General features: G+C 49.3%; 1 protein-coding gene across 3 annotated transcripts in view; it reads right to left on the bottom strand.

Annotated features, from left to right (window-relative positions):
- Positions 1-20,094, bottom strand: part of SCARF2 (scavenger receptor class F member 2) — a 98,658-nt gene that overhangs the window by 18,242 nt on the left and 60,322 nt on the right. For all 3 annotated transcript variants that reach the window (XM_075898218.1, XM_075898217.1, XM_075898219.1), the window contains one exon: positions 6,504-6,625. In XM_075898218.1, the coding sequence (XP_075754333.1) occupies positions 6,504-6,625 (122 nt within the window). The remainder of the gene's footprint in view (positions 1-6,503; positions 6,626-20,094) is intronic.

A 20,094-nucleotide genomic window follows, 5' to 3' on the forward strand; every position in this document is an offset into this window, starting at 1 on the left:
GGCGGTCCCTTCTCCCCCTTGTCCTCCGCAGCCTCCAGGAGGGTGGGACTATGGACCAGGACAAAGAGGAAAAGCAGGCCAGCCTGGACATGATGCCCAGCAACCAGGAAGTGGTCATCAGCCTGGAGCTGGTCTCACACTCCCAGAATATCTCCCAGGGCTCAGATATGGCTGGGGAAAGGCACTTCAGGTGAGTTCCATTACTTCTCTTAGGGTACGTCTAGACTACCGGGTTTTGTCGATGGAAGTTTTGTCAACAGTATCTGTCGACAAAACTTCCGTCGACAAAGAGCGTCCAGACACATTGAGTTCTGTCGACAAAGCAAGCTGCTTTGTCAACAGAACTCCGTAGTCTGGATGCAACCCTACAGGCAATAACACCGTCTGTCGACAGAAGGTGTTATGCCTCGTAAAATGAGGTTTACCAGCGTCGACAAAACTGCTGAGTTCTGTCGACGTTATGTCAACAGAACTCAGAGGTAGTGTAGATGCTGGTATAGTTTTGTCGACAAAACTAGGTAGTCTAGACTCACCCTTAGACGCATGTTGGGGGAGGCTGTGAGGGGCTGAATGCTCCTTGCTCAGCCTTCCTGGCCTAGGGATCTCACAACAGCCTGTGCACATGGAGCGCTAGTCCACAGTACACAGCCCCATGAGGCTACACAGGAATCCATCATTCCTTCTCACAAGGTTCCTGGAGAGGCCTGCTCCCGACTCCATGGTGGGATGCCTTCCCACCGCAAACCACCACTAAGGAGGATGGGGTCATGGAAACACACAGCAGAGCCCCTCCCGGCACAGGCTCATGCAGCATCCGCTCCCAGTAAAGTGTGGGAGGAGGAGGACACCGATCCCCCTGCAAGGGAGCCTGCTGGGGGGGGGGGGGGGCAAGAGGAGGGAACCCCAGTAGCACTCTCTCTGGAAAGAGGACTTTGCCTCACACACAGGGCTGGATTAAGGCATGGGTTAGCCGGGCAGCTGCCCGGGATGCCAACTCATGGGGGGTGCCTGATGGCAGCTGTAAGGGGTGTGCAGCACCCCTTCTAGCTGCCATCAGGCGCCACGCTCCCAGATCGCGGGCTGCAGCAGCTCCCAGTGGCCACCCTGTAGCGGCCGCCCGGGGTGGGGACCATGTTAACCCCCACAGTGCCGACCAGCAGCACCCTTCCTCCCACGGCCGCGGGGCCCTGCACGGCCAGGCTCGGCCTGCCACGGGTGGCCCCGGGCTGCGCACCAGCGGTGGTAGAAAGGCTGCGCCGGGCCGGGCCCATGCGTCCTGCCGCTGCCAGCTCCGCGTGCCCTCCCCCACGCGTCAGAATAGGGCCGCGCATACGCCCTCCCCCAACTCGGGGGCGCAATTAACCTGTCTGCCCAGGGCGACGGAATGGCTCGGTCCGGCCCTGCTCACACACACCTCCCCCAACACTATCCTCCCTCTCCTCCAGCAAGCAGGGATAGAAGTTCTCCCTCTGCGGGACATCACCACTGCTGGACCTGTGTGTGGCACAGAGGGAAGCCGAGCCGCCTTGTCCCCCCACTGCTGCCCACAGGCTCCTGGCCTGGCTGGCATCCTCTCATGCCTGCTTGTCTTGGGACACGGGGGTGGTGAGGCTCCCCTGGGACAACTGTGCCCCTGCAGGACAGTTCCTGTTGTGTAGGCCAGCAGTATGCTGGGGGTTGCAGCTGTCTTCCTGGGGGGTCGCAGCACCAGGCTGGCTGCCATTTTATTTTCCCAGCTCTGCACCCAGTGGAGGCCGGGGGAATGGCAGGGGAGCAGACTGGCACTTTAAATTAAAGGGTCCGCAACAAAATGTTCCCGACACTTTATTTTTTTTCTCAACCAAAATTTTCCTAGCCCTGGGGATCGCGAATTAAAAAAGGTTGACCATATTAAAAATGGGGTAGGCCACAGATGGCCTTGCTTGAAGCACATCACCACTGTCTGACCGGAAGCCTTCAGGGTTGGCTTAGGTACTAGGTCAGGGCTTCATGCACAGTGTCTCCTGAGATGACTGCCCTTCTCACTTTTCTTCACAGTTGGACCACCTGCGACTATGGTGCATCCTTCACCTCCTGCACCATCAGCATGATCCTGCAAGAGCTGCAGGCAGAAGCGACCGCAGGACGACCTTGCAAGGGAATATCTTGAGTGCTTGCATGCCTGCCAATGGAGTTTCAAGTGGGAGGACCAGAGGTGGCTCACCGACCTGGAGGACCGCTGTGCTGATCAGAAGCTGTGCCACACCATCTGGGAGCAGCTATCTCGGCAGCATGAGATGCTGTGCGCTGCATTACACAGTACTGTGGAGTGCCTGCTTGCTGCCATAGAGCACTCCAGTGGTCACCCTCCAGCACCTGCTCCTCCCCAATCCCTTCAGAACTAACACCCGCCCCCCGGCTTCTCCTCCTAGCACCCTGCAGGTGGAGGGCCATGCATGCAAGGCGGTGCAAACTCTTGGGCAGCTGAGGTGATCTGAGGTGCCCAAAGCAGGTGCCAATCACAGCCACATCCTTAAACCCTTCTGACCCCTGCTCTCCCTCTCCTCCCCACACCAGGTTCTTTCACAAGTCCCTCCCCAGTGATATATTCCCCAAATAAAAATCACTGAGTTCATTGTTCCAAAACAAAGTGTCTGGTTTATTTTTTCTGCAGGGGAGTGGGGAAGGAAGGACAGGGGAAGGGAGGGAGGGGGGAGAAAAGGCACAGGGGGCAATGTAGAAGCCCTTTGTGGGGAGTCCAGGGGGAAGAGTTGTCTGAAACTCTCCCTCAAGGCTTCCTAGATATGGATAGCCGGCTGATGGGCTTGCCGGATGGCAGCAGTGCATGGCCATTCAAAAGCCTAGCCTCTGCCCCCTCCCCCCACCCTGGCAGGAACGTCTTCCCCTTGTTCTTGCACAGGTTGTGGAGAACACAGCAGGCCACCACCACTTGGGGGATGTTCCATTCGTTGAAGTCCAGGTGGGTGAGGAGACAGGAGAATCTCCCTTTAAGGCGGCCAAAGGCGCCCTCCTCAACAACACAGCACATGCTAAGCTTGGCATTGTACCATTCTTTGATGTGGTCTAGGTGTCCTGTGCAGGGCTTCATAAGCCAGAGGAGCAAGGGGTAGGCTGCATCACCCACAATGCAGACGGGCACATCCACATCCCCAACCCTGATGGGGCTGGTGTGCATCCTTGGGAACAGGCTGGAGTTCTAGAATACACGGGTGTTGTACGCCTTCCCCAACCAGCCAATGTTAATGTCTGTGAAGAAGCCCTGGTGGCCCATAAGGGCCCGCAAGACCCCTGAAACGCAGTCAGGTCCTGTGGTTGGGGGTCAGGATGGGGATGTGGGTGCCATCAGTGGCTCCCCTGCAGCCGGGGAAGCCCATGGCAGTAAAGCCACTGATCATGCGTCGCCCAGGGTGATGACCCTGCACAGCAGGATGGCGTTGATGGCCCTCACCATCTGTAAAAACATAGAAACACAGAATCATAGGGTTTCAGGAGCCCTTGGGAGGTTCCCAAGCCCCTTCCCACAGCAGCCACAAACCTCACTACCACCTCCCCGGCAGGGGCTTGTGAAGTCAGGACTGCAAAACCTCTAGGGACAGGGATCCTCCCCCCCCCCACCACAGGGAACCCATTGCACTGCTTCACCCCCTTTCTACGACAATAGCAAGAGAGTCATACCTGCAGGGGCACAGCCTCAACGGTCGATGTTCCCACGCCAAACTGGTTCTGCACAGAGCGGTAGCTGTCTGGTGTGGTAGCTTCCAAAGTTCAATGGCGACCCACTTCTGGAGGGGGATAGCAGGTCGCATGTGGGTGTCCCATTGCTGCAGAGCAGGGGTGAGCTACCCAGAGAGCTCCAGGAAGGTGTCCTTCAGCATGCAGAAGTTCTGGAGCCATTGCTGGTCCTACCTCCACTCCCACCAGTCGGAACTGGTCTCCTGGCGCCAAAAGCGGCAGTGCACAGTGTGCTGGGGAGGACGGAGGAAGGCACTGTGGGGTAGTAGGAGCACCAGGCCAGGGTGAGGTGGTGCCCCAGTCTGAGCTGGCCCAGAATGTTTTTGGGGGGCCTTAAATGTGATTCATGCTCCAATAAGTGTAGATGCACTATTTTGATATAGAGCTGTGCTGTTTCGATGGGGATTCGTAGTATGTACGTGTTATTTCAAAATAGTTATTACGGGAGTTAATTTAAAATAACCTTGTAGTGTAGACATAGCCTCAGTTATTACAAACCAGGCCAAATGCAGTGTGTATAAGAGTGCTGTAAGCCTCACATCACTGCCAGCCTATCCCCACCACACACCACCTTCTCACTCTAGCTCCCTTGCACAGTGCTGGGATGACAAGAAATATGGCCCCTTAAAGGAAGTTCTAGAGACAGATTGTGGATGGACCTTGGGTATCAGGAGCAGTGCAAAGGACCAGAAAGGTGTTCTGACCCCTTGCACAAGCATCACGCCTGTTGTTTCCAGATAATATCTAGCTGCCAAGCTGCAGCAGCTTCATGAGTCACGCAGTGCAAATTATTAAGTGAGCTCTTTCACAGACTGCCAAATAACTTGCAGGTGACCACAAACTTGCAAGGAGTGACAGAGACACGCCCTTGAGTTGCACATATTGTGGCAGCTGCACGTGGGGGAAGTAAGTGCATGCTGGCTAGGGCTCCCTGTAAACTGGGCACTTGTGCAGCTGCTCTGAAGAGATTCCAGTGCCACCCAGCTGATGAGCAGGGTGCCCACAGCTTGGTTTGTGTTTCTGCTGGTGGTGCACATTCACACATACCTCCGTGCACATAAAAAAATGATTCTGCACATGGATGGAAAAAATCTCCCAGTGAATGGAAAAGATTAGAAGGAACATCGGTGCTGGAGAGGGTCTAGTGGGATTCTTGGGTGGGTGCTGATGTGTCTGGGAGATCTTGGGGGAGGTGAGGGCATGATTTGCAGGTGGAGGAATCTGGGAGGTATCGAGTGAGCATTTGGGTAGGTGCTGAGATTCCTACAATGTGTGATTGAAGTACCTGACTTTCTGGATGCTTTTAGTAATGCTGCCAGCTATTGCAATTTTCTTGTGCATCTCAGAGTCAGTGTTTTTCTAAAAGCCCTAGCTCCTGGAGTTCAGTGACTACAGGACAATCTTGCACCATGCAAGTTGGCATCTAGGACAGCATCTGGGAGCATCGACTTGCATTGCTCATTATACACATATTTAATCAGCAAGATGTAATGTGGCAGTTGCAGAGAAAAAACAGAACATCTGAATCTTCAAGGCTCAAACACCAGAAGCCAAAGAAACAGACCCAACATTTATTTTTAAAAATCCAGGGATTTCCCAGCCCATCTCGTGATTCTTGCACACTGCATGCTGGGTGTAAAGCTTCTGCTGTCTTTCCAGCTCCAGATTTGTGATTGGGCAAGACTAGCATAATTACCTGCAGCAGGGACCTCCCCACCCACAACCATAGCTCAGCAGGAGCTCCGTCTATAATTTGAACAAGGTGTTTTGCTGCCAACCCAGAGTCTGTATTTGGAGAATTTAAATCTAAACAAGATCTCACTGGTGCCAAAGAACAGCACCTTCCAGGGTACCATTTGCCCTTCTTGTGTCTCTCTCAGTACAATAATTGATGGGGAAAGTAGGAGATTCATAAATGACCCGTCACAACTTGACAGCAGGAGGGTTCTCACCCACCAGCACAACCTAAGAGAACACCTAAGGCGTCAGCAAGTGTAGTGCTGATAGGCGGAATGGAACCTGGGGAGCTTTGTACATGAGCCTCTACACTTGAGCTAAAAGCCAGTTAGCTCTGAGCTAAGGCTGCAGAGCACACTCATTCTCTCTCTCTCTGCACATGCTCTAAGTGTAACTACATGGGACATTGAACCACACCCAGTAGGTGTGTGGGTTACACAAGCAACCTTCAAGAAGAAATTGAAGATGGTGAAAACTCCTCATGTTGCTACAAACATGGCGCTGCAAACCTACTGCAAAGCTCACTGCTCTCATTGTTACACCCAGCCCTGCACTCTCCTCTACAGACTGAAGAAGAGCAGCTGGGACTTCGCAGAGTGCAGAAACAGAGTACTCCAGAACACCTACTACCATACACAGCACAACACAATCATAAAACGTAACACATACATACCTTACATCCAGCACCACATACTACACAATCTTTTTATCCCCTACCACAACACACACAAAGTACACCTCCTTCAGCATAAACATACCATGCATTCAAACATCACAACAGCAAGCACAACGTAATCAGGCATTCAAAAGGGAACATAGTGCATATTTGGACCCCTTGCACCAGATGCATGGGTGTCCTGTGCAGGACAGGGAGAGAGTACTTTGAGCAGCTGGCAACAGAATTGGGACTGGGTGTTGAATGCCGCCAGCCTCGGGGTTAGTGTGTTGTCTAGATTAGAACCTTCTGCTCCTTCCACAGCTGTGTTAGATTCTGGAGCACACACCAGAGCAGTTAATGAGCCCTACCACCTTACCAACGACTTTAGGCAGTTTCTGGCGATGCAACGGAATTCGAGGGAGTTTCATGCTAATTCGAGTGAACCGGCCACACAGGTGCCCAGGAGATTTCTTGCTTGCTGCTGGGTCCTGGTTCGCACTGCAAGAAAAATACTGTGGGTCAGTCAAAGAGCCGGTAGAGCATGAGCGGGTGCGGCTGCATCAGGCTGGCACAGAGAGCACACCAGCAAAATGCAGGGGCCCCAACACAAGCGCTTTTCTAGACACATTTCAGAATGGCCAAGCCAGGGGCATACAGCAAAACTCATGTTGAAGGTAGTTTCATTTGTCCAGAGAAGGCCCTAGGTCTCCAGAGAGGTGAGCAAGACCATCACTAGCACAGAATTGGAATTTTGTGAGCCAGCAAAGAGGCACTACCTCAGCCTAGGGCAGAGTCTTCAGGGGGGATTAATCAATCAATGAGGTGCCAACTTAGGCACAGGTTTATGCTTTTGGGCATGAGCAGCAAAACATGGCTTATAGAGAAGAGCAGGTCTGGGCCTGTACAGGAGACATGTGTGTTGACATCTGCACTCACTGCAGCTCAGTAAATCCATTCTCGTGTGCGATTCTGATCTGCTAGGCATCTCACACTCAGTAATTTTCTGGCCTCTACAAATTTTGTTAATGGCACTAGCACCTGTATGACTGAATCACGGGGTGGAAGAGATCTCAAGAGGCCATCAAGTCCAACTCCCTGCTCAAAGCAGGACCAACCATAATTCAATCATCCCAGCCAGGGCTTTGTCGAACTGGGACTTAAAAACCTCTAGGGATAGAGATTTTACCTCTTCCCTAGGTAACCCATTCCAGTGCTTCACCACCCTCCTAGGGAAATAGTTTTTCCTAATATCCAATCTAGACCTCCCCCACTGTAATCTGAGACCATTGCTCCTCATTCTACCATCCGTCACTTCTGAGAACAGCCTCTCTCCATCCTATTTGGAACCCCCCTTCAGGTAGTTAAAGGCTTCTATCAAATCCCCCCTCACTCTTCTCTTCTGCAGACTAAGGCTGTGTCTAGACTACATGCCTCTGTCGGCAGAGGCATGTAGATTAGACAGATCAGCAAAGGTAAATGAAGCCGCGATTTAAATGATCGCGGCTTCATTTACATTTACATAGCTGCCGCGCTGAGCCGACAAACAGCTGATCAGCTGTTTGTCGGCTCGCCGCTAGTCTGGACGTTCCCCCTGTCGACATCAAAGCCCTTTGTCGGCAGCCCCGTTATTCCTCGTGGAATGAGGTTTACCGGGGTTGCCGACAAAGGGCTTTGATGTCGACAAGGGGAACGTCCAGAGTAGCGGCGAGCCAACAAACAGCTGATCAGCTGTTTGTCGGCTCAGTGCGGCAGCCATGTAAATGTAAATGAAGCTGCGATCATTTAAATCGCAGCTTCATTTACCTTTGCTGAACAAACAAATCTACATGCCTCTGCCGACAGAGGCATGTAGTGTAGACGTACCCTAAATGAGCCCAAATCCCTCAGCCTCAAATTGTAACTCGTGTTCCAGCTCCCTAATCATTCTGGCTGCCCTCCACTGGACCCTCTCCAATGCGTCCACATCCTTTCTGTAATGGGGCCCCCAGAATTGGCTGCAATATTCCAGATATGTCTTCAACAGTGCTGAATAAAGTGGAATAATCACTTCTCTAACTCTGCTGGCAATGCTCCTACTAATGCACCCTAATAATATGCCATTAACTGTGGCTACATGGGCACACTGCTGATTCATATCCAGCTTTTCACCCACTGTAATCCCCAGGTCCTTTTCTGCAGACTTGTTTAGCCAGTTGGTCCCCAGCCTGTATCAGTGCTTGGGATTCTTCCGTCCCAGGTTCAGGATTCTGTTGAACCTCATCAGATTTCTTTTGTCTCGATCACTCTGAACCCTATCCTCACCTTCCCGTGTATCTACCTCTCCCCCTAGCTTAGTGTTATCTGCAAACTTGCTGACGGTTAAACCCATCCCCCCATCCAGGTCATTAATAAAGATTTTGAACAAAACCGGCCCCAGAACCAACTGTTGGGCACTCTGCTTGATACCAATCCACAATCAGACATGGAGCTGTTGATTTGTTGTGCCCGACAATCTCACAGCTTTCTATCCACCTGACAGTGCATTTATCTAATCCATACTTCCTTAACTTGCTAGCAAAAATGCTATGGGAGACCACATAAAAAGCTTTGCTAAAGTCAAGGTATATCACATCTACCACTTTCCCCATATCCACCAAGCCAGTTACCTTGTCATAGAAGGCAATCAGGTAGGTCATGCATGACTTGCCCGTGGTGAATCTATGTTGACTAATCTTCAGAGAGTATTCTGCTGACGGGTCTTCCCACCTGTTTCTTTCTGTTACCCTATCCCCTCTCATTATCCACCACCCCGACCTCACATGAGGCCTCCAGGCTTTATGCTCCAATACTGGCAGGGTTCACAAATCACATGCAAAGGTACAATAGCAAGTAAGTGAATTATTTATTACTTCGCTGACTGCCTCAGCTACACCAGCCTTGATAGCTGCTTCTCCCACAAACTCATGTAGTCTTCCATTCCACCCTTTGAACATGGGAAAAACCCTCCAACATTCATGCTTTTGGTGGATGTCTAAATCATGTTCTCTTATCACCTTTCAGGCCTCTCCTTAACTCCTGGCAGTGCTTTGTGTGGAAGCACAAATCCCACCACTTGAAATTGCTTCAGTGGGGATCACCTGTGGCTGCTGAGATTGTACATTTATGCCAGTGCATTGCCTTTACCGTCTCCCTCCTCTGCATGCTGTGTCATCACTGGGACCATAAGCACCCTTGTATTTACACTCTACACACTATTCTAATTATTTTAGCAAAAAATACATCTTGAGCAGTGTCACCAAAAACTAATAATACCCCAATCATCAATATGCTTGTGTCATGTATGTATGAAATGCATATTAAGAGTGATGAACATAAACTGAAATCATGGTTACAATGTATTTATACAAAGTCTCAGGCAGGGGCAATCTGGTTTCTCAGAGATATAGGACAAGTCAATATCTATAGCCAGGTATCATTAAAGTTGACTGGCAATCATCTGCCACATGGCCATTCTTTGGCAGGAACAAATTGTGATGTTATTGGATTATGTCATGAACCTACAAATTATTGCTGCAACCACTGTTATATTCAGGGCTCGCTGAACCGCGGTGAGCCCTGCTCGCCAGCCGCGCTGTCTGGCAATCTGTGCATGCACAGATCGTTCTCTGCATGCTCAGATCGCCCGAACGCAGCTCTTCCGGGTTGCAATCTACTCACCCTGGGCGAGTAGATTGCATTATTTGTTGAGCCCTGGTTATATGTATGTATGAAATCTTGCACAATGTGCCGAGTGAGATGTCTATTAAAGCTTAGGATTTACTGATTCTGTTTATACTAGTCATTTTTGTATTTGAAGTTATGAGTATCGCTCTGTATTTGTATTTCAAATGTTTGCTTCTGAGAGATATAAACAGCAGGCTTGGCCAGCCTATTTGAAAGGACCAAAGTACGTGACTAACAAGTGTCCTTGGGAGGTGCCAATCCTCATCAGATGGATGAGCTTTTCCATTACTGGCATGGGAGCAGTGGCATCCACCTGTAAAGAACTGAGTTGTGCATGAACAGCTGACTTGCTCATGTGACAAACTCTGTTTTGTAGCTGTATTTTTCCAGACAACAATGGGAGTCCCTCTATATAGCCAAGGATATAAAAAGGCCCTGACATTTCCTCCATTTTGTCTTCAGTTCAGCTTCTCATTTCTGGAGGATCTTTGTTCACATTTCAACTCTTAGCAAAGGACTTATGACCTATCCTAACAGAGGATGTATTCCAGAGACTTGATTTAAGACAGCAGATTATTTCACCTCTGCTACAAACCTGCACCCAAAACTTTGCAATTGGTTTATGTAATCTGATTCCTTTAACAGTTTTAACTCTCACCCTTTCTTTCTATGAATAACCCTTTACATTCTAAAGGACTGGCTAACAGCATGTTTTGGGGGTAAAATAGGAATTATAAATTGACCTGGGAACATGGCTGATCCTTTGGGCTCAGAAGAACCCTTTTTGATTTGGTGATCTTATTTTTCATAACCTCTCATCTGTATAAGGTGTTGTGATAGGTTGTGTATTTGACAGATATCTCCTTGGGGTTGTCCCCTGGTATGCTGATCATGCTGCTGACACCCACCTTCTTGCTCTCTGGGTTTCTCCACCACCCAGACCTGCTGGACTAGATCCTCTGGTCTCTGCCAGACAAGGCACAGGGTTGGGTTACTGTTCCCTTGCTGACACTGAACCAGCTCATCTCTGGAAGGGCTCATTTCTAGAAGCTCAGTCCTCAGAAAACCAACCCACAAACAGGACTAAAACCCCAAATAAATCCATCTCTCTGTAAAATTTTTATAAACAGAAAGCTTATAAGGTCTACCCCTTTATCAATGAAAGAGAAATATGTAGAGTGGTTCCTCCCCCTCCCTGATAACAATTATTTACACTGTGCCTGTTTATAAACAAAAATGTTTTTATTAAGTTCAAACAGTAGGATTTAAGTGGATTCAAGTAAAAACAGGTCAAAGTAAGTTACTGAATTAAAATCAACAAAACATGCTTAGCTAGTTCTAATCCAATAAGAAACTTGTTACATGCAAATTCTTACCCTAAACAGATATTTTAATCTCAGGTTAAAGCTTCAAATCAGAGCTGACCTTTTACTCTGACTTGGGTCTATAGCTTCTTCAAAGTTCTTTGTATCCTCTTAGGGTTTGCCAGACAGTTTAAAAACTGAAGACAAAAGGCAGATGGCTTCCTAATGCTTATATAGCTTTTTCCAAGGGCAGGAACCCATGGAAAAATACCAGGTTTAAAATGGAATCCAGTACTGGGTGGTATGGTCTTATATTTTTCTAGGCCCAACAAGACTATTCACAAGTCACTGATTTGATCACCAGGTCATTACGTTTCCAGGACATCAGTAATGGCACTCATTAGCACATTTAGAACTATAAATACAGCCATGCTTCAAATTTCTAACTTCACATCCAATAACGACACATGAATAAAAACAGGATATACAGATCCAGCAGATTGTAACTATAAAATTGACATATTACTTGGGCTGTTTTGCATAAAGAATCTTTGAGTTATGTACCTTTATAAGCCAATTTTGACAAAGCACTGGGGGGAGGGTATCATAGGTGTGGTACTGATGGTGACACAAGAGCTAGAATGTCTAAAGGAAATTGTATGACTTCTTGCCAGCCAGTGTGGTGAACAGAAGTGCTCTTTGTGACTCGTTTGGTGTGCCTTACAGTGGAGCACCCCCAGTCTTGAGTTGTAAGTGGACCTGTCTCTAAGCAATTCATCCTAAATTGATGCTTTGAGCCTCCAGAACCTCCACTATTGCACAGATCCATCTACATTTTAACAAATAACACAGAATCTCTTTCACCACTAGACATCACAACTGGAATGAATATTATCATAAGGTAACCACCAGGAAAATCCATTTCAATGAGTGACAGAACCATAAAAACAAGGAGCAAAACCCCCATGTTCTTTCTTTCTTTTTCACCTAAGTTGACAATAGAACCAGCACTTTGACTTTGGGAGGAGAGAACAGAGCTGGTGACCTGAGAACAGAGCCGGTGCTAGGCATAAGTGGACTAAGCGATTACTTATGGACCCAAGCCGCTCAATGCCCCCTCTCCCATTTGCTTTTTATTTTAATAAATTAAACAATTTTATTATAATTCAATACTTGTATAATTACTATTAGAGGCAAATATTCCTCAATAGCTAGTACTACTTCTACTTGAGAATTTGGCCAGCCATGTTGCTGGGATCCTGTGCTAAGGATTTTATCATGAACCAAGTCTGCTTGTTAAGTTTTAGCTGCTAGGAAGGATTTTATCTTTATTTATCTTGTAACCACTTCTGACTTTCATACCTTAAACCTGTACACACTTAAAAGCAACTTTTTTTATTTTTAATGGAAACCAGTGTTGTATTTACATTGAACTGTTTTGTCACTACAGTTAAAGTACACACCATTAAATATTGACCCCAAAACAAGGGCAATGGATCTTTAATATCTAACTTTCCGGGAAAGGGCTGGAAAGTGCAGAACCCACATATTGGAGAAAATTCAGGACTTTGAATTTGTGCATCATCCTGCTCATCCTGCTCATACTAATTCTAGCTGGTAGAAGCCAGTGTTTGTCTGCAGTGTGGCTGACAGCTTGTTGCAGTCAGATTTGTTGACCCAGGATTCCAACTATGCACAGACATTCAGAGTATGATCTGCATATTGTTTGGCTGTTTGTAAAACATTGTTGGACAAGCCAAGGTTGCAGTGCAGGCAGCAACACAGCCCCTCACTGGCTCATGCCATGACAACTGTCTTTGTTTTACTTGGGGATGTAGCATCCCTCCTCAGAGCGGGAGGGGCATTCCCCTCTAGACATTATAGCAGTAATAAATCATCATCATTCTACATTCTGGTTGTGTGTAGAAAAACCCCTTTCTCTTCTATGTCACAGTTCTAGGAGTGACTGCATCCTGTTGACAACCTGGATTTTGAGGCGGATCCAGGAAGGACTGGGGTGCTTGGTGCAGGAGCGCTGTCAGGCATTCCATATCCTCTGTGTTTGGGAAATGATGTTCCAGCTTTGAAAGCAGAAGGGGTAACCCAAAGTCCTCAGTTAGCCCCAGACTTGTGAGGAACTGTGTTAGACAACATGCAAAAGGAGTCACTGGGGAAAGCAGGGTGGAGGATGGATTCCCCTTGCCTCTATCCGAGATAAGTCAAGTTATTGTCTCAGAGTATTCAGACAAACACCTGGGTGCAGCAGGAAGGGAAAGACAGACTCCTCCTCCTGCAGAGCAAGGAGTCCTATTGACTTGAAGGAAAATGTTATGAGTCCTGATGCCCAGGCCAGGGCAATGAGATCTCCTGGCAGAGGAATGCTCCTGAGCGCTTGGTACAGTGCTCACTGGCCTATGCTAGGGGCTATTTTGGGACTCATGGGCGTTTCCCCTGATGTCATGGTCCCATTCCAGTTGCTCCTATTCAGCTGTATCTGAAAGGGTACCTGCATCCCATTGGGCAGCACCCGATCCACTCTCTGATACTGAGCTCAGCATCAAGCTTCATGGACCAGCTCGATGGGACCCCATTGGTGCAGAAGGGGAGGAGGAGGGTCGTCTGCTGCTAACGGCCCCCTTCTCCCCAGAGGAAGCTGTGTCGGGGCAGGCATGTCGTCTCCTCAAAACAGGGTGATGCATGGGGAAGGCACAAAGGGTCACATGCCCCACCCTGATGGCCTCACAGAGCCATCCTGTCTGTCCAACTGCCCAAGGCCCCATGCTTTGCGGGGGCCCATGGGGTCCAAAGGACTAGTGGGTGTCTTTCCACCAGCAGCAGGAGTTGGGCCTGCCCCGGCACTCACTGGCAGCTGCAGGAAGCAGAGTGACGCTGCCACTGGTGAGTGTGAGGGGTGGGCATGCTGCTGGTACCATGCCCTCAGTAGACTCCCAGAAGAAGGAGCAATGTCCTCTCTCATTTTTTCCATCCACGTACTGGGGGCAGGATGGAGGCAGAGCATGGGGGGGAGGGAATGAGATGGAGAGGCTTGTAGGAAAGGATGGAAGAGAGGCTAGGGTTTGGGAGAAGAGGTGGAGTGGGGGCGGGCAGGATGGGAAGACTCAGGATCTGAAGTGGAGTGGGGGGTGGGAAGAGGCGCAGTTCTACTCCAGGCTGGGAGTGGTGTGGGAAGCGTCATGGAGCGGGAGGGGCAGTCACATGGCCAGTGTCTCCTTTGCATTCCTACCCAGCAGTCACGACTGCCTCAAAATGTCAAAAAGCCCACCGGGAGCTGCTGAAAAGAGTGGCCTCATACTTAGGCTTATGGAAAATGGTAGCAAAGGTGCCTTCCCATAGCCTCCCCCACCACCCTGCCATGCCCTGCAGAGAAAAGAGAGCAGGGGTTTTAGACACAGGCAGCCCCCTCTCCTATTTACCTCAGTGGCAACGTCTGTTCTGCTCAGACACCCAGGGGCTCTAAGCAGACTTTTTGATGGGACACTCTGGATGTTATACCAGACCCTGTGTTGCTGGATCCTGCTTTCCCTTTATTTTGGGCCACCTGTTCTATTTCATCATGGCATGGTCCCATATCTGCACAGGCCAGTAGGTGCTGAGCATAGTAGAAGCAGGTTATACACACCAATTTATTTCTACTCACCCCCACTCTCTCCCCTCATCCCTCTTCAGGGACCTATCTCACAAGCAACTTCTAGTCCAGGAGGTGCAAGCTATCCTCTGGGTGGGAGCTGTGGAAGATGTTCTATGGGATTTAAGAGGTGAGGGATTTTACTCCTGCTATTTCCTAATTACAAAAGCCAAGGGTGCTCTCAGACCTATTATAGACGCTTGCTCAACGGCGACCTCAACAAACTAAAGCAGGGGTCTCTAACTCCTGGCCTGGGGGCCATCTGCAGCCTGAGCACTTCCCCAGCTGGGCCCATGAAATATTCTGAAAAGGTTACTTAATCAGGCATGCATGACTGCCGGCTCAGGGAGCTGGGGGAGGGGCAGGCTTATGCTGATGTGGCTTAATTCTAATAATGAGGCTGGGGCTTTCTAGAACACCCCCCTTCAATTATTAGGAAGCCTGTGATCAGATCAGGAGAGCTGGCATTGCTGATACCTAATGAGTTTCACAAAATGAGTTAATAGTGTCACAGCTCCCGCCTACGGATGGGACAGTGCTGCACGCACCCCCCAGGCCACAAGGATGAGCTGGCAGCATGAAGCCACTCTATCCCTGCAGCGCTGCCAGTGATGGTGACGGGCCCCCGACAGGTTTTAAATCACCTGGGGGCAGCAGGCGGGGCCATGGGATGTGTGGAAGGGGACGGGCCTGCAGGAGGGGCCAGGAGACGCATGGAGGGGAAGCAACCACACAGAGACCCCTGTCCTCCCCCTCCAGCCCTGCCACAAGAGGGTGCCTCCTGGCCTGCTATGAGAATTTGAGGACTGGTACTGGCCCTAAGATAAATTGAGTTTGAGACACCTGCTCTAAAGTTTTGCGTGGTCTGCGGGCTTCCATTATTCCTTCCCTGGGGATTGGTACAGTGCCCTCAGTAGAAGATGACTACTTCCACGTTTCAATTTTCCAAGGCAACAGAAGGCTCCTTGGGTTCATTGTGAACAGGCACATTACCTGCTCTCACTACTCCTGTTCAGCCTGTCAGGGCCCCAGAGGTTCACAAAGCACTGGGGAACGTGTGCCCAGAGCCCTGCCTGCCAATCCCACCCTCAAGGATCTGCTCCCGGCCACACTCCAGAGGTCTTGGCCTGGGTGCCACGCCTAGGGCTCTATTCTCAGCTTCATCTTCTGGCCCTGCACCTGGAGTCCTGGCTTTGGCTGCTCCTGCTCACAACCCATCCCCATCTGTGGCTCCAGTCTCAGCTCTCTTACACCTGTCTGCATCCCCCACTCCTGGCTGTCGGGGGCACAGGCAGGGGGAAGAGAAGCATGAGGTGAAAAGTTTGGGGAACACCGATCAAGGATTTGGCACAGTACGTGGAGCAGACCTGCCGAAGTTTAGAATGACCTACAACCAGAACTGTCCCCACCCACTGTGAAAAGATTCCGCCATTCCAGTGCTGCTAGCTGGGACACAGCCATTCCCTCCAGGAGCTCTGTGCTGGGAAAGCAGCAGCCTATGCTTTTCCAGAGCTAACCCCATCCTGCAATGAGCCAGCACAGCCACAAAGAGCCAGAGAGTCCAACAAGCTATGGATGAAGGAAACTATTTCAAGTCTTTTCCAAAGGAATACTTCTGAAAATGAGTCTGTGTTTGCGAAGTGGCTTCTTTTATCTACTCAGTAATTCTATGCAGACCACATGTTCCCCAAACCACATGTGCTGTTTTGGAATTTAATTGGCACTGCAGCCAAATGGAGGCTTCCGGCAGCAGCTGACAGTATGAGATGCAGCCACACTGCCGGGAGACTTTTTTCCACAGCGATTTTAGCTGGAAAGGATCTGCTAGTCCCCTCTGCACTCCCTCACAGTAGCAGGATAGAGCCTATGGCTGGCCTAGATGATTTTATTGATCAGGGCATTCACACTGACAACCAACTATCCAAACACTGCCAAGGAAGGAGTCATGCTGGCTATGATTGCCCTTGCCAGTCAAACTCATGTGCCCATAGTACAATCCAAACCCATGCAGACTGATATGGCCCAGACTTGGACCCCCTTTCTAAAGGGGAGAAGGCTCAACATTGGGCAGAAGATCTCTGTAGTGTGGACAACCTGGGCATTTTGCTTCATCCTACCCATGTGAGGCCTGATCCACACCTCAATAATGAAATGCTTCAGTCCCAGCAGAGGGGTCTGAGCTGGGCCACATCTGTTGACCAGCGTTTTTGCAGTGACTAACCGGCAGCCAACATTTTTCCACCTTCTACTTCGTCTGTGGTACCCTGCCACAAAAGGCCACTCAAAAAGAGTAGGTCCATTCTGGAGTCTCTACTACCTTTATGGGCTGGAAACTCATTTGGGCATATGGGATTTCCAAAACAGCACGAGACCAGTATCTACCTCATGCAAGACGTTGATAGGTCTGTCCTATCACTGGACCCAGTCATGTCCTTGGAATTCACAGCCCTTGGAATTCACAGCCCTTGGAATTCACAGCCTTTCAGAACCACTGCAAACCCCCTGCAGTTCAGCCTCGCTTATTCCCTGTGTTTCCTAGTCATTCTTGGCATCTCCTGGCTCAATATGCATTGTCTGCATATTCACGAGAGGCAGGGGGGTGGGAAGGCAATTATGTTTTGGTTTTGCTCTCTATTTTCCTGGCAGTCTTGTCTGCTCAAACCCAGTTCCTTGCCAGAGACCATCAGTAGTTTAAAACTAATAAACCCTGTCATCCCCCATAATTCAGGAACAAAGGGAATCATATCAGCAGAACCTCCATCAACACCTATAACTCCCCCAGTAGTCCCAGCTATACTATGGAAGTACAGGGATCTGGCAGAGGTGGTTGATAACAAGGAGGCTAATGTAGTGCCACTATTATTGCCCCATCAGATGTCAAACAGGAGCCAAGGTTCCTTGTGGACATACCTATTCCATATGAGAGTCTGAGCCCCATGTGGGCTGAAAATGCCTCTCCAAGGATCTGGAAGAGGCATTCATCTGCATAGCCACATCTCTGGCCGAAGCTCTGATTGTCTTTGTAGTGAAAAAGGTAGCTCTCTGAAACCCTGCATAGACTATAAAGCCTTGAATAAGATCAACATCTGGAATCAATAACCTCCTACTGCTCTTTGAAACATTTCACTCTAGTAAGATCTTTAAGAAGCTGGATCAGACCACATTGCTTATAACCCTGGCCTGTATTCGGGAATAGGATGAGTAGAAGAGTGCCTTCCACATCCAGTATGTGCACTTGGAACACGGGGGTAATGTCCTTTGCTTTGTGCACTGCCCCTGCAATGTTTAATCCAGGCTACGTTTACTGACACATTGGATCAGACCATTGTGATCTACTCTGATGTTATTCTCATCTTTTCTGAAAACCAGATCTTCCACGACCAAGACATGCACCTTTATACTAAACTAGAGAAGTCTGAATTTGACTAGAGCACAATCAAGTTCTTAGTAGCGATGTAAAATCCGGATTAATCCATTAACTGGTTAAGAGTTAGGATAGTATAATGTGTAACCAGTTAATCAGCTAAGCAGGATCCCGGGTGGGGGACTGCTCTAGTCCAGTTGCAGCAGTCCCCAGCCTGCGGGGTTTCTGTTCCCAGCCCTAGACTGGCCTCACAGGGATAGCTCCTGGCCTCTGCCGTGTTGTACTGTCTGCCAGCTGCTGCCCCCGATCCCTAGCCAAGTGAGTTTAGCTGCCACCTGCGGCTCCCACCTAGTGGGGCAGGGTGGGCTGCTGGCTCCCGACTCCCAGCCCCAGTCACGGGGGGTTGGCTTGCAGTGTGCAGGCTGCAGGTGGGTAAGTGTAGGATGATGCTCAACAGGTAACAGATTACTGTTCACATCCCTAGTTCTTAGGGTACACCATTTTGCCTGAAGGGCTGACTATGGAACCATGTGAGGTATTTGCCACCTCCAAGTGGGAAGTTCCAAGGAATAAGTGAGAGGTATAACAATTCTTTGATTTTTACCAATTTTTGCCAATGCTTTAACAAGGGGGTATTTCTACCTGGTAGCCTCTGTCGGCAGAGGCATGTAGATTTGTTTATTCAGCAAAGGTAAATGAAGCCGCGATTTAAATGATCGCGGCTTCATTTACATTTACATGGCTGCCGCGCTGAGCCGACAAACAGCTGATCAGCTGTTTGTCGGCTCGCCGCTAGTCTGGACGTTCCCCCTGTCGACAGCAAAGCCCGTTGTCGGCAGCCCCGGTAAACCTCATTCCACGAGGAATAACGGGGCTGCCGACAAAGGGCTTTGATGTCGATGGGGGAATGTCCAGACTACCGGCAAGCCGACAAACAGCTGATCAGCTGTTTGTCGGCTCAGCGCGGCAGCCATGTAAATGTAAATGAAGCCGCGATCATTTAAATCGCGGCTTCATTTACCTTTGCCTACAACCCTAATCTACATGCCTCTGCCGACAGAGGCATGTAGTGTAGACACAGCCTATCTGGGTGCTCTTCCAGAAGGAAAAACTATTTGTCTGTTCTCCTGAGGCTCAATGTGCCTTTGACAAACTAAAGAGGGCTTTCACTAATGCATGCCATCCTTGTCCATCCAGATCCCAGGTAATTTCACTATGGAGGCCAAGGCATCTGATTTCACCATTGGAGCCACGCTGTCACAACAAATGGGTCACATAATCAACTCCACTCGTGCTTTTATTCACACAAGCCAGCTTCTGCAGAAGGGCATGACAACATTTGGCAATTAAGGCAGCCTTTGGCGAGGGGTGTCACCTCCTCAAAGGACCCTATTTCAGGTCCCTCCTGATCACAAGAACTTGGAATATTTCTGTATGACTCAAAACTTAAAACAGTGTCAAATCTCCTGGTCACTATTTTTTGCACAGTCTGAGGTGGACTTACTACCCCGTGAGCCAGTAGAGAATCTCTACTGTGTGACCAGCTCTACCATGGCATTCCACTGAATTCATCCAGAGAAACCTAGGCCTCTGGAAGAAACCTTTGAAAGGAGTGTATCACCAGTCAGACATTCCCGATGGGTTCCTGACAGATGTTCTGCTCTGTCAATGATAAACTTTCAGCTGCTTGCATACGTGTGTGTGCTCCCCATCTACCATGTTAACTATACACAATTAGTGATCAAGACAGACTCCAAGAGAGCCCCCAAAAGACCACAAAATCAGATAAGGATCAAAGGCATCAGACAAGGTTTATTGTCAAGTGAAGTACAGTCACAATTGTTAGCAAACAGACTCACTGCTAAGCCCTTAGGCATATGCACCCTGTGACAATGGGATAGCTCAGTCAATACTATGGATCCAGTATTGTCCCCTTGGCTAGACAAAGACA

The sequence above is a fragment of the Pelodiscus sinensis genome, chromosome 15 (assembly GCF_049634645.1).
Source record: "Pelodiscus sinensis isolate JC-2024 chromosome 15, ASM4963464v1, whole genome shotgun sequence".
Taxonomy (NCBI): Eukaryota; Metazoa; Chordata; order Testudines; family Trionychidae; genus Pelodiscus; species Pelodiscus sinensis.